The following is a 14,963-nucleotide window of genomic DNA, read 5'->3' as shown; positions in this document are numbered from 1 at the left end:
GCATTCTGTGTACCATGCACAATTAAACATTTCATATGGAATGGACATTGTCTTCAATCATTTCTCTCTGGAAAACGCTAAGGCAATAAAATTCTAGTCACTACAGTTATTGCAAAGACTTTCATAAGTAGACGTAAGAAGATGTAAGTTGCAAGGAAAGTTTTATAGGATTGCACAGTTATGCTCTTTTCTGCTACCAAATCATCTTCCAATTGTTGGGTGAGTCATGTAGAAATCTTCCCAAAGTATTTAATTCGTGTTTGTTTGGATATAGTGACATAGAGAGGTACAGTATAAGGGCCTAACAATGTTTTGGCATTAAGTCGGAACAGGTCTCTAATACTCAACACTATGTTTTCTTCAGAAGGAGATCTCTGTCTCTTAATTAGAATTTAACCAGACTACTGAACTAATATATTTTAAGTAAGTGTTGAAATGTGCTTGATGTATAATCTTTTTTTTTATGGGGGGAGGGGGGTCTATGTTCTGTGTTTACTGTCTTCTTTACATGTAGGTTGACTTTATTGGTGTGTCCAGTATATGCAGATACAGGTGAGAAAATACTGAACCTGAAATACGGAAAACATTTCAGTGGAGCTCTTGGGCTGTAATCTAAAAATTACAGTATGTGGCAACACAGATATCTGGAGTATTTTTAAAATATTACTACTAATGATATCAAAATAAAATACTAAACATTAAGAGTTATATATTATGGATGCCTTTTTTATTATTATTTCTGAGCTCTGCTCTTTACTATACAATAATTTTAAAAATTATTAGACTTTGTTTGCATAATGTTCTATTGACATCCAGAATGCTGTTCAAAACTGATGAAATCCCACTTCTAAACAGCCAAATCTGAAACAGCAGAATTCTGTCGTCTTCAAAACTTTTCATCTTCACTAGATGATGACGATGACGAAGATGAGCAGGACTATGAAAGAAAAAAAACACATTTAGCTTGTTCTTATCAAATAATATTATTTTGGCAAATTAAAATTAAAATTAAATTAATTAATTTTGATAATAATTAGTCCGGTTCAAAGACTTATTCTAAGAAGAAGCTCAGGTTGATTTCTAGTGTGGAGTTGAAAGGTGAATCTCCTTACTATAAAATGAAAATGCCAAAGCCAACATGTCACATCTCCTGGGCTTTAACTAAGGGGATGGACCAAAATACACAAAGGACCGTGACCAATATTAATCATCACTTCCTTTTCTTTCTGAGCAGATGTATTGTAGTCTAAAGCCAAAGGGAATTCCTTTTATAGGCTTTTCTTTATTTCACGTTTAAAATCTTTTGACAGCTCTTTATAATTCATTCAGTATGAGAATATAAAACTGTACATATACAGTACATGTAATACAAAAAAACTGTACTCCATATAATAAGAGAAAATATACATTAACATGCGCTTTAAAAGTGGTGGATACTAATTAAATCAGTTTACTTTATAGCTTACAGCTAAAGATCTGGGCCAGGTATTGCAAAGTAAAATAATCTGAAAAAAATTATTTCTTCTTTTATATATTCTTATATATGTTTTCTGCTTATGCAAAAACATTACTGCCAGTTTTTAAGAAAACTCACATCTGAAGGTCACTACGATGAAAGTTTCACATCTAAAAACACTACAATGTACTTTTTGTTTCAGGCAAAACAACTATTGTACACTTCAGAAGAACAGCCAATGAGTTCGATTCTGTTTCATTTCCTAATCATTGGATTAAGCAATGGAGTTCCTGCTTCACTAAAATTTGCAAAAGTTAAGGCCTAATGTCTTAACAAGTGGTGTGCTTCCATGGCAACTTAATTCAGCAACTAAAGCAAAAACCCATTCTGCCTTAGGTCTCCTATATTTGGCAAACATCTTGGTGAGAGGTGCCAACTTGGGTTTTACTGTGCATTGGCATTTGCACTTATTTTTCCAGAAACAGCTTCCCAACAATGAAGAGAACTAAAGCAACAAGGGTTTTTGCTAAGATATACAGTAATAAAGAGAGACATGCACATTTAAGAATCATAGACTCTTTGTCATCAGTTTAACACTATTAAGCTTCACAGTCATTGTATTGGGAAAAAACTCTTACTCCCTTTATTCTTTAACCAGTCAGCATCACAAAATTACAGTAGTAGTAGTAAATGGTGCTGATAACGGCAAGGTTGCGGGTTCAATCCCCATATGGGCGAGGGTATCCCTTGGGGACAGGGCGGTGGATCTGTGCCTGTGGCTGGAAGGTTGCCGACTCAAATCCCGCAGCTGGCAGAGGAATCCTACCCCTGAGCAAGGCTCTTAACCGCAGCTACTCCAGGGGTGCTTTATAAATGGCTGACCCTTTGCTCTGACTCCAAGCTTCTCTCCCTGTCTGTGTGTCTCATGGAGAGCAAGCTGGTGTATGTGAAAAAGACAAATTCCTAATGCAAGAAGTTGTATGTGGTCAATAAAGTGACCTTATCTTTTCATTAGATGGGTTGGCTTTTGTACCTGACCTGTTAAAAACTTGCCCTCCAATAAGTCTTTGTTTCATGTATCAGAAAAGGATGGTATTAGAACAGTAGGAGCACTCACCCGATCTCTGGTCTCTGCCTGACTGGGTGGAGTATCTGGCCTTTTACACGTTTCATCTTCCCTTTCTTTTTCTTCTTCTTGGGACTCTTCTGGCTTAGGCTGGTCATGAGCTGCCTCTATCATTGATATCCCCAGCAGGAGAGTAGTGATGGGAATCTGTTTGGCTCTGAAGTAGTCGTATGCTTCTTTCTCAGCCACCAGCACTTCCAGATTATTGCCACTATTCCTGATCATCTCCACCACCTCATTGTGGTTACTGTTCTCAATATTCACTCCATTCACCTCAATCAAAACATCATCATCCTTCAGGCCAGCTCTGTCGGCAGGCCCTCCCTCCACCACCTACAGACAGTAGGAATTATAGACAATGTCATGCCTCAGTCAACTGGCTACATCGATTTGAACAGAAGTATGTAGAGAATTACCTAAAGAAACAATCTACCGTGAATCTCAGAAATTGCACAAGAACAGCAAATTATGCAAAGTCCATAAAGTTATGACTTTACAGTACTATAATGATGTGGATGGATCTGTGAAAATATACTAAACTATACTGCAGATAATAAACAAAAGAACTTTAGCTCACAATACAACAATTTGACCAAACTACTTTCAATCAGCATCAACATTTATTTGAACACCACATAGTAGTTTTGATTTGTTGTGAATATCAAATCAAACTAACCTATTCAAAATGTGTAAGAAAATATCTGCAGTGAATGGCTACATTTTTGGTGACTACAGTATATTTAGTTTCATCACACTATTGCATCAGGGTGTATCTTGGTAATGTTCAAAGACACAACATTAATGCATCAAACTGTGTTTTTGTTTTGAATTCTTATCATATTAAGGGATTTCACTTATTCTAAACTTTTGTATAGATTTCAGTAAACACCAATACCTGGTGTGCTTGCTCTGTGATGAATTGCACTATTGTATGGTCCTAACTGAAAAGTGTTATTTGCATTATTTTGCCTACAACTCTGAATAGGCATTACCTCCTTGAAGAACTGTCCTGGTACTCCTTGGATTGCATTTAGGTGGAAACCAAACCCAGTAGGGCTCTTCTCCAATTTGCAGAGTTTAGGTTTGTAGTCTTCCCGCTCTTGAATGGCTAAAGGTGCTTCTGGTGTGGGATTCTCCACAGGAATGGCTGGTACAGATGCTGACTCCTCTGCCTGTTGGGGAATGGCTGGGACAGGTGCTGGAGCATAACTGTAGGAATCCTTTACTTCCTCCCAGTACTGCATAGGAGAAACCCCTCCCTGATTAAAATAGTAGCAGAGACATACAGTAACTACTACAGGAAATTTCTGACACCGAATACTTACCATTTATTAAATTCTTAATAATACAGCAAATTTCTGGGGATTATTTTGGATTCTCACTTTTGCACCTCCTTATCTCAAGAGAAACTCAGTTGTTTCAAAACATTTCTCACCTCATTCTGGAATTCTCACGATTATTCAATAGTGGATCACCGATTCCTGGCTACCATGTCTTACCTACACCATCCCATCACTCTAGATGCTCAGTGTAGACAAGAAATTACCTTATGACAACTGTTACTGGAATTTTGTAGTCAAACTTCACAACCTCACACTTTTATTTCACTTCCAATGGCACAATCACTTTTCTTAAAGTTAAAAGAAGCAAAACTGACCAATGAGAGCAAGGTATATTTATTAGTTTAAAATAGACTAAACAAGGAATGACCCCTAACAAACCTCTCCACTCTTACTATTAATCACAGTTATCTTGATTAGCCATGCTGTTTGGCTTTTCATCTATGAAAATGAAGAAAGAGTGATTGGGCACTGGTTCCTGCATCTTTTCAGAGTTGATAAGATTCATCACTGTGATTTTTCTGTCTGTTCATTTTGGATCAGCACAACTTCCTCTGCTTCTCAATGGGGAATTCCTGATCACAAGATCAAGTACTTATGTCTCCGGACTTCAGAAGCCTATGAAGTTTCCATCAGATTAAAGATGAATAATATGAGACATACTGAATTTAAAATCTGCAATTAAGAATTCTGATTTGACTAATGGGGTCCTTTTGCAGTTTCTCACAGATTCTTCCATATTATCAGGTTATCATTCTCTTAACCAGACAGGTTGTGCTAACAAGGCAGTAAGGCACAGTAAGGCAGTGGAGATAAAAGTTTTGAAAGTGGTCCTGTGTTTTAATTTTTTATGTGTATCTTTAAACAAGACAAGAATTCCTGCAGAAAAAAAGTAAAAGCTATTATTTTCTTACTGAAACCTTTAATGATGTAAAAACGTAATTACCATCATATACATTCTGTGTGTTTCTTCATCCACAACCATCATAGTACACTTCATTCCACAAAGTCTTATCTTCTCCACTACTTCTTCGTGCTCTAAGGAATCTACAGGTTCTCCATTTACAGCCACCAAACGATCCAGTTCTTTCAGACCGCCTTTTTCTGCTGGGCTTCCTGGATCTATATCTTTAATAAAGTGGCCTATAGCAAAGAAGGTGGTTAATTAAAAGGAAGTGCTTCATATTGTCTATACTCAGAATTGATAACAAAAATCTAAAGTCATTTTATATCCTATCAGATTATAACAAAGCCAAATCATTTAGATACTGTGCCTACCTGATTGATTTTTCCCAGTCCTTAGGTAATAACCATAGCCGTCAGGACCTGGGGTCAGTTCAGTGATACGTGGTTTATGTGGAAGATGTTTTACAGTTGCCAGACTTGCTCCCAGCTTCAGTTTCTTGTTGTTTTTATAATATCTGTCTGTCTCTTCATCCACAAGCAAGAACATGACAGTGTTGCCAGAGTCCTTCACCTACAGTAACAACGATTCCATTGAAAACACGGTGTCAGGATCGGGATATCCTGTGGACTTCTTTCCATATTGATTCAGGTTAGCTCAAAGATTATGAGTTATAACCTTGGCTAGGTCTTGTTTGCTTGTTTTGTAAAAAAAAATTCAACCACCTCTCAGGAAAAACTCAAACTTCACTAAAGCGATGCTAATAATAATAATTCCTTACACTTATATAGTGTTTTTCCTAGACACTCCATTCAAAGTGCTTTACAGGTAAAGGGGACCTGGATGATGCAATGGCAGCCATGGAGCACCAGTACGCTCACCACTCATCAGCTATCAGTAGGGTGGAGAACAGAGTGATGAAGCCAATTTATAGATGGGGATTATTGGGAGGCCATGATTGGTAAAAGCCAATGGGAAATTTGGCCAGGATGCTAGGGTAGCACCCCTACTCTTTTCAAGAAACACCCTGGGATTTTAAATGACCACAGAAAGTCTGGACCTCGGTTCTACATCTTATCCAAAGGATGGTGCCTTTTTACAGTATCGTGTCCCTGTGACTATACTGGGGCATTAGGACCCACACAGACCTCAAGGTAAGTGCCTCCTGTTGGCCCCATTAACATGTCTTCCAGCCTTAGACCTCCCATCTAGATACTGACCAGGCTTACACCCGCTTAGCTTCAGTGGGTTACCAGTTGTGAGTTGCAGGGTGATAAGCTGCTGGCAATGCTAAACTTCAATGTTAAAGTTAAACCATGCTGTACTCTTCTAAGCACAGTACAAAACTTAAGATATATTGGAATACCTTGGCAGCAATCTGATCATGAGTGCAGCTCTCTATATTTTCACCATTAAGTTCGATGAGACGATCATTGTTTTTGACGCCAGCTTTTTCTGCAGCTCCGGAAGGATTCACATCTGTCATGAACATCCCCTGATACCCTTTGTACAAGCACAAAATCACCGTGAATAAAAAAAGTACTTAACAGCAGGATATTGTCATTTTTGGTCCCTATGTAATTCAGTGTGTAATGTGCAATCCCTGAAATACCAAAAGATGCTTAGTATAAAAGTCTTTGTTATTACAGTTTCACGATAAAGGTCTCTAAAACATTTAGTTTCAGCTTATTTGTATATTTTATTATGGTATTATGGTACCCTATTATTACCATATAAGCATTCATTAACACAGAAAAAAGCATCACATAAAGGATATTAAAGCAGTTTACAGCTGCTGATTATTATTAAGAAAACAGCATTAATCGTTGGACAAAGTACATGTCACATCCTCTGTAAACATATTGTGTCAGCTAACAGACCCTAATAATTTTACAAACACTCACCTTTAGTAGATTTCAAGGAAAATCCAAAACCATCATTTGTCTTCACCAGAAAGCACAGTTTGGGTTTCAGAGATGACGCTGCCACCCCATTCATCATTGGAGGTTTTGATGGCTTGGACAGCTCTGTCTCAGACAGGCTTATATTGCTGAATTTTGCATTGTCATAGGAGACCTCATCCAGGACATGAAATGTGACACATAGCCCACTTTCTTTAATTAACTCCACTACCTAGTAGAGAATGGCGGAGAAAGAGAAAGAAAGCCTAAAAAGTAGTATAACTAAGCTGGCTCGCGTAATTGCAAATCAGATTCATTAGTAACTTCAATGGTTCAATAATGTACAGTATATTAAACTGTACTAGCAAGTGTGGTGCATACTGTGCAGTGTGTAAAGTATAAAATAAACCATAAAAGGTTATGTCGTGCCTATCACAGCTTTGTTAAGGATCTGACTAGCACTTCTTGTGTCTGAACACGTGCTATGATTTGACCTTACTAAGTGCAATGTGACAAGGGAAAGTTGGTGTACAAAGAAAATAACTGTTTATACAGTATTTTTCAATTTTGTCATATTCATTACAACTAATAACATTTCTATATATTGTTTTACTTAAAAATGCTTTGCTTTATCCCTTTTGTACTATGTTGTCCTACTCTTTTATATGTATTTAATATATTCATTCAGCAGAGTCAAATTATGGTTACAGAAGACATCTATGGAGTTTCCAAGAGCTCCCATTCTCAGTGTAATTCTAGTTTCCAATGTAATTCTAGTCTCTAGTATATGCAACCACATCCAAAAAGTGACTGGAAAATGGTATAATAATGGGTAAAGAATTGGTATTAGACTTTTATACATACTGTGTACTCTTTTCTAATGAGATGAAAATATATATTTTTTAAATTGTTACTGTATGTCTTAAAATGGATTTTCAAAGGAGCATAAATTGCAGCTAATTTCAGCAGTCTGAGTTTTGGTTTAAATTATACAATGACAGGCATACCCTTGAGTGTTCCATATCATCCACAAAGTTCCCATTGACTCTCAGGACTCGGTCCCCATCTTTCAGTCCTGCCTGTTCAGCTGGACCTCCCTTTTCAATGTTGCGGATGAGATGCCCATCCTTTTCGTACTCCACACGCAGGAAGAAGCCGAAGGTCTGGCCTTCACTCTTGGTAAGTTTGATGACTCGTGGCTGAAAAGAGGCCATCTCTGGCAAATGCAAGCCAACTGCTGTGAATATAGGGTTCTGTTTTTTCATGCATAATTTTGAATGTGTGATTTAAACTTAACTTCATTAATGCAGCATGCATGAAATAAAAAAACTGAAACGAGAGGTAGACTGTTTGCTATGAAGTCCAATGTACCGTTATAATCTAGCACCTGTTCAGCAAGACTCACTTGAGCATGGTGATATGAAATACCTCTGTCTGGCAAAAGTACTGTAGGCAACCTGGACCCTTTCATTCCTTGCCATTACGGTACTTTGAACATTCCAACAAATTAGTTTCTGAATTGACCCTTAACTGATCCAAGTGCTGAAGATCATTTTGATCATTAAGGATAAGCTGGAACAAAGAAATGCAATGGACTTAACTGGAACAGCCAAGGTTGTGTGCCTCTCCTACTGCATATGGGGTCTACAATATATGGTGGCATTCAATAACTAACTATTCCACTAGAGAACTTTGCCTGATCTGTAGCCTGCAGTTGCTATTGCTGTTCAATTGTAAGAGACTGCAAGTTTTGTTTTTTTAGTAACTATAAATGATAGATACACGATGAACTTTACTTTTTCTGTGCTACAAAAGCTTTGTAGTGTAAACATCTCTCAAGGTGGGTCATTATTGCAGAAGACATGAAGCCCCAAAGCAGCTATTGTAATTCTAAATGTCAACAGGATTTCCTGTGCAAACCACTGATTCGTATTTGTATTCTAACAGTTTTGTCTTCTGCTTAGCAGTTATTGCATGGGTAGTTTTAGCAAACCTTTCTGACTGATATCATCATTTTCTGACAGTGATAAATCTAGAGGAGATAACCTACTGTAAAATCATAATGAAAATATATGCTTCCAACATTTTGAGAACTGTCCAGAAACATCACAACAAACTCTGTTTTACTCAGAAATATACAGTATTAGTGTATCTTGTAGAATGTTAACTCTGACCTTCAGTCAGACAATCCCAATTGGCACAGTATCTCTTGTTTTTTATTGTCATCTGTTTGCGTAAAATAGCTCAGCTCTGTTGTTTAATCTTACACTTAACTTTAAACAAAATTTTAGTTTAAATGGAATGAATACTAATCAACAGTGGAAAAAATAAATAGAATTAGTAATTAATTAACCAAATGATCCAACCGGATATATAAATATGCTAACCCTTAGATTCAGTAACTAGTGGCATCTCCTTTAAAATTATTTATCACTCAGTTGTATTAGCTTGTGTAATGTATTAGCTTGTTGGTGAAATCTGAGGATTTCATTGCATGAACTTGAGAACATAAGAAAAGTTACGCCAAGAGGGGGCCAATCAGCCCATCTAACTTATTAGTAAGTAATTTTTCCAAGGATCCCATTGAGCCTTTTCTTGAAAGGAACCAGGTTGTCAGCTCCAACAGTGTGGCTGGGTACAGTAGCTTTTTATACTCCGATAACCCACTCACTATAGGTCCTCTCATGTTGGCCATTGACTTGGCCAATACAAATTGTAAATTTTCTTCTTCTCAAGCTTGTATGTTTAGGATAGTTGTCTTGCTGCATGACATACTTTTGTCTGGGAAAAGGATGGCCTGATATTATCCTCCAGAATTTACTGATACAGCTCTGAATGAATGATTCCCTCAATGATAGTAAACCATCCGGACTGCAAGGTAGCAACGCAGAACAAACCATGTGATACTCCTACTTCCATCAACCTCAGGAAGAGGTTCTCCTGTTGGATGTCTTTGCTTCTTTTTTGCCACACAAAACAGTTCTCATTGTGGCTAGAAAGTTTAACCTTTGATTTGTTTATCCAGAGAGCATACATCTTCTGGATCATCTTTTGTGATTGTGAGTTGAAAATGTTCTTTTTATGGAGAAATGGTTTCTTCTTGGTCATTCCAATTCAGGTTTTTGTGATAGGTGAGTCATGAACATTCACACTGCACTGAGAGAGGCCTGCAGAACTGTAGATGTTACTCAGGGTTTACTGGATGATTTTCTGTTAACTGGAGTGACTTGCTGGATCGTTTTTGAGGGTTTTTCATTTTTCTGGGATGCTCGTGGTGGGGAGTTCTTGGGCAGGACTGACCATACTCAAGGACAAGGCCGCCTATACTCAGTATTTGTGTCTTTTGTAACCAATTATTTAACCACCTGGTCTAATTACACCATTTAGCCAAATAAACAAGGGATTAACATTATTTTACATACAGTACAATTTCTTAATTATTTTTTTTTGCTGGGTCTCAAAAAACATTGAACTGGTAAATTTAAATCATTCTGTTTATTCAAGAATGACTTGGGATAGGAGGGGGTTATGGGGGAAATTTGTTTTTATTTGTATGATCATTTTTTGTGTTTACAGAATAAAAAAAGTTGAACACACAAGAGAAAGACTGGTTTCAATTAAAGAAAGGTATCTTGGTAAAAAAAAAAACAATTACCCCTTAATTATACTGGGATCTCACAAACGTTTTCTTGGCACTGTATGCACAGTGGTTTAACACTTCACATGAAAGATGACTCTTCCTACAGCAAAATGCCCACTGTTACTATATACTGCACTGGTGCATTAATTTGGAAACTCTATTTTAGGGGAAAACGTCCAGTCTACTACTGTATATCACATCAGTAGTGTGATTTACCTAAAAAGTCTTCCACCGTGATACTAATCGAGCCCCACATTTCTTAGCCTCTGGCATCTGATAATACCAGACAAGAAGGTGCCATCATCACCACTGACAATCTTAAAAGCTTGTTTTTTTTGCAAAATCCAATCCAATTGCTGAAAATTATTGTTAAAAGAACCAGTGGTAAGCCATTGCTTTGTTGAACTGTTTTCATATTCCAATTGGAATTCATGTATTCATTCTAAAGAATGTCTAATGCCAGAATACTATTTAGTACCACTGAAATTGTAATGATAAAGAATTAATAGGTTATAAAGCAATATGTCTGTGGAAATAAGTTTATTTTCTTTTTTAAGCCCAATAAAATATATTTAGTGTAATTCCTCACATAATGCCAACAATGTTTAATGTAATTTATTATGCCATCTCCCATAGTCTGACTATGAGGACTTTAGTGCAAAGACAGCAACATGATATCGTTTGATTACTCTGTTTTATATCAACAGATGTTTTTATTTTCTGAAATACACTGTATGTAATTTTCAATTGTGTTGTCATGATACTCTAATTCCCGTGCCAGACATTAGCTTACAACAAAGAAGGTACTTTTATAACTAAATACAAAGAAAAATAAATTTATGGAGCGTATTTAATTTTCTGGACACACACCAAGTTCAGTACTAAAGAAATTTAAATATTATAATCTTATAGCTGGGCAAAAGTCAATACATTTGAGACTAGATTAAGTTTAGCATTAACAAAATGTGCTGACTAGACACATACATCACCTGATTCACATTAAATTCCTTGGCTTGTTCATCATTAACTTAGGAATTCTTAAGTTACCAGGTGATTGAGCTCTTTGATAGGACTAGCTGCCCTTCAGTTCCACAATAATAAATCTATTGGTGGTGGGAGCATGATGTAAATATAAGCTATACATACAGTACATCCATGTCTTTATTGTGAGATACTGTATTTTTCTGGTGAATGGGGTTCTCTCCTAAACTCCTAAAGAAATACCTAAGGAACTGGTTCATATGTCAAGAGTTTCATTTCTGATTTCAGAAATACATACAATGCCCCTTTCATCTAAAATGTTTTATGGAAACATTTCTTGATTTTCTTGTTTTCATGTTTAAAAGCAAGCCAATTTAAAATATTACAAAATGATAGAAATATTAGAAAAACATTGTCTCTACAAAGAAAATGCAAATTCATTTAGTTGAAATATTTTATGGACATATAAAAACCTTTTCAGCATTCAGCATTAAAACCTCTATAAATACAAAATGGAGAGACTTGGTAGGAGAAGAGCAATCATCACACAAATTGATGTTAGATTGTTAGATTAAACAATTAGCCTCAAAGTTTTAATAAGTTTGCATTTGCTATTTACAGAAATGTACCTACATTTATATACACATTTTGAACACACAGGTCTTCACGTTCCTTGAAGTTTTAAATTGTAATTCTGCGTTTTTACTTTCTCTGGCTCACTGCTATTTCATCTTGATCAAATCAATCTACAACACATTTCTATTCTCTCCCATGAAATATAGTAACTTATTTTTGCAGCAATGGTATTAATTCAAAGGGCACAAAAATCACCATCCAACTAGTGACAATTAAATTTACAGTACATTTCTGTGACCATGTTGGTCAACTACTGATCGTTACAAAATTCTAGACATTTATACAAATTTATATAAAAACAAATACAGATAAAATCCAGTGTAATATAAGCTACTTTATACTTTTAAAGAAATCATACTTTCACCTATACTTGTTTTTTATTTGGACCTCTTTTTCAATAGAATAGATTTATTAGATTAAATTTAGATCGCCAAAACTCACCTGTCGCTGTGGAGGTACAATCCAAAGGGAGTCTTCCCTTTCTTTCCTTCAGGTGTTATCTCCTCATCGCTGGACTTTGAGAGACCAAAGGTTGACTTAAAGGCTTAGATATTTACCTGGATTTTGTCCTATGAATCTTAGATAACTACACTTTCCTTTTTAGGAAAGAAGTAAACTAGAAGTGTGATAGCAAGCCTATTTTACAAAATGCAGCAGAACAGAGTTTGTAGTTAAGTTCCTTTAAAAGAACAAAAACGCATCCAATTTCGACAGCCAGAAACAGTCTAAACATGTGATATCAGGTTAAGTAAGGTCCATTTACATAAAATAATAAATAATATTAAAGTGAAGTGAAATACAATAATTATAGATTGATTCAAATATCACATATATAATCAAATACACACAAAACATGATAGGCTTTGTTATTTGTTCACCTCCATCTTATATTTAATACTGTAATATGTCTAGGTGTTTATTGAACAAGAGGGAGAGAATATGTGTACCACTACAGTTATGTGTTTTTCTGACTATTTACATGCATCTATTAAGTATTATATATTTACTCTTGCCAGAAGCTTCTGTTTGCTGGTCAAGAGAAAGATCTTCAATTGCTAACTGATAGAAAATCAATGGGTATGCATCTCAGCATTGCCCCCGGTCAGTTATTGCCTATTTAAATTCTGTGAGGTGTAGCAAGCTGTTAATGGATAAAGCAAACATCTTATCTCGAGTGAAGTTAACAAAATGCTCTGCTACATTTTTGCATCTTTTTAAATAAAATGTGTTTATTCTCATTGAAATGTTTATTTCCCCGTTATTGTTATCACACCGCTATAAATATCTCATGAAATTTCAGCATGGAATAAACCTATTACTTGTTCCTATAATAGTAGTAGAATTTGTTTTCTATTTTTGGTATCCATCGAGCAGAAGAAATCTCCCTATTGCTTAGCGATGCACTTGTTTAAGAATGGAAAAAGGATATCATCTGTTTAGCAACAGTTTTAGGAAATGATTTAGTCATTCCTCATTCCTACTCGTTTTTGTGCCTAAAACATAGAATGCAGTTCTCTACAGTAGTTCTGCATGTTATAATGGTTCTATAAAAGGTAGGATCCTGGTACGCACAGTCTTGTAAATATCTGTACATAACAGTAATATGTACTGTGTGTTTGTTATTGTAAATATATTTCTCAGATTAAGTTTTGCTTTACTTTATTACCACATTCATATAGAGAACAAAAAAGACGGATGCGAGTAAGTGTTACTGCTTTGTATTTCCTGACAATAGTAGGTGTGAAATAGTTTTTTTCACACCCACTAACTTATAATTATATATGTAGGCTAAACAAAGTATATCTTGTTACTACAGTATATATAAGAGTTTATAGTTGAAGGATGGAGGGTTTAGAACACTGCTGGGCAGTTCCAATATCTTGTGAAACAAACGCAGCATCTTTTAATATAATTCAGAGTCTGTAATTTATCACTTAATAAAATATTTAGCTATATGATGTGATTTATTTTATAATTAATAATAATAATAATAATAATAATAATAATAATAATAATAATAATAATAATAATCGCTTACACTTATATAGCACTTTTCTGGTCACTCAACTCACAGCACTTTACAGATAATGGGAATCCCCTCCACCACCACCAACGTGCAGCCCCACCTGGATGATGCAACGGCAGCCATAGTGTGCCAGAACGCTCACCACACATCAGCTATCAGTGGGGAGGAGAACAGAGTAATGAAGCCAATTCATAGAGGGTGATTATTAGGAGGCCATGATTGGTAAGGGCCAATGGGAAATCTGGCCAGGATGGCAAGTAAAGGCTTATTCCATGAACATTTACTTGTTCCTTTACAGCCTACGCATGCTGATGCAGCTACCTACTTGAATAACTTATTTTAGGTCTTAATCAGATGTTAATGGCAAAATACAGTATATGTAACTTGTGCAAAATAGAAGCTGTCCATCCCTTAACTAAAACATTCTAAAATCATTTAAAATGAAACCAAAACAATAAATCATTGTACAGGGTTTGATTTCCAATTCTGGCTAATCCAAATATAATCTGATAAGAAGATGGACAGTTCTCACAGTGCAGATTTTGTACACAGTACCATCTTAATTCTGCCACTAACCATTAGCCATTGCCACTCCATTAACCACATCAATTACTTGCTTCAACGGATCAATTAATCATCCCTCACCCAAATGTTACACAGGTAACTTAATTATTTATTCATTTTGCTTTTAGCCACATTTTTAATTCGGTATTATCTTAGATTAATACGCAACTTTAAATTGAACAAGCTCTTTAACCAAGGTACTGTAATGAAATTAGGTTCTTTTAGTAGAATAAAAAAATTAAAACATCAATTTCTAACTGCTTCATCTAATATACAAAGGTCACAGGGGAGCTAGAGTCTATCCCAGCAAGCAATGGGCACAAGGCAGGGTACACACTGGATGGGACATCAGTCCATCTCAAGGCAAACACACAGACACAAACACAGAC

General features: G+C 35.8%; 1 protein-coding gene across 1 annotated transcript; it reads right to left on the bottom strand.

Annotated features, from left to right (window-relative positions):
• Positions 1 to 705: 705 nt before the first annotated feature.
• pdzk1 (PDZ domain containing 1) lies at positions 706 to 12,499 on the bottom strand. Its single transcript, XM_088597316.1, has 9 exons — positions 12,426 to 12,499; positions 7,735 to 7,943; positions 6,731 to 6,959; positions 6,193 to 6,329; positions 5,201 to 5,399; positions 4,869 to 5,065; positions 3,575 to 3,841; positions 2,574 to 2,915; positions 706 to 937 (listed from the first exon to the last, which is right to left on the bottom strand). Exons 2-9 carry the CDS (start codon positions 7,939 to 7,941, stop codon positions 887 to 889), a joined length of 1,629 nt encoding a protein of 542 aa, XP_088453442.1. The 5' UTR covers positions 7,942 to 7,943; positions 12,426 to 12,499; the 3' UTR covers positions 706 to 886.
• Between the last annotated feature and the right edge of the window lie 2,464 nt (positions 12,500 to 14,963).

Source organism: Lepisosteus platostomus, chromosome 2 (assembly GCF_059453375.1).
Source record: "Lepisosteus platostomus isolate fLepPlt1 chromosome 2, fLepPlt1.hap1, whole genome shotgun sequence".
Lineage (NCBI taxonomy): Eukaryota > Metazoa > Chordata > Actinopteri > Semionotiformes > Lepisosteidae > Lepisosteus > Lepisosteus platostomus.
This window is presented reverse-complemented; position numbering and strand designations above follow the sequence as displayed.

Bases quoted from the DNA above. Each gene is read 5' to 3' on its own strand.
- pdzk1 (XM_088597316.1), bottom strand. From the start codon at position 7,941: ATGGCCTCTTTTCAGCCACGAGTCATCAAACTTACCAAGAGTGAAGGC. The intron at 3,842-4,868 runs GTAATTACGTTT...TATTTTAATCAG, and splicing joins CACACAGAATGTATATGATG to GGAGGGGTTTCTCCTATGCA. The intron at 2,916-3,574 runs GTAATGCCTATT...TACTGTCTGTAG, and splicing joins CAGGACAGTTCTTCAAGGAG to GTGGTGGAGGGAGGGCCTGC.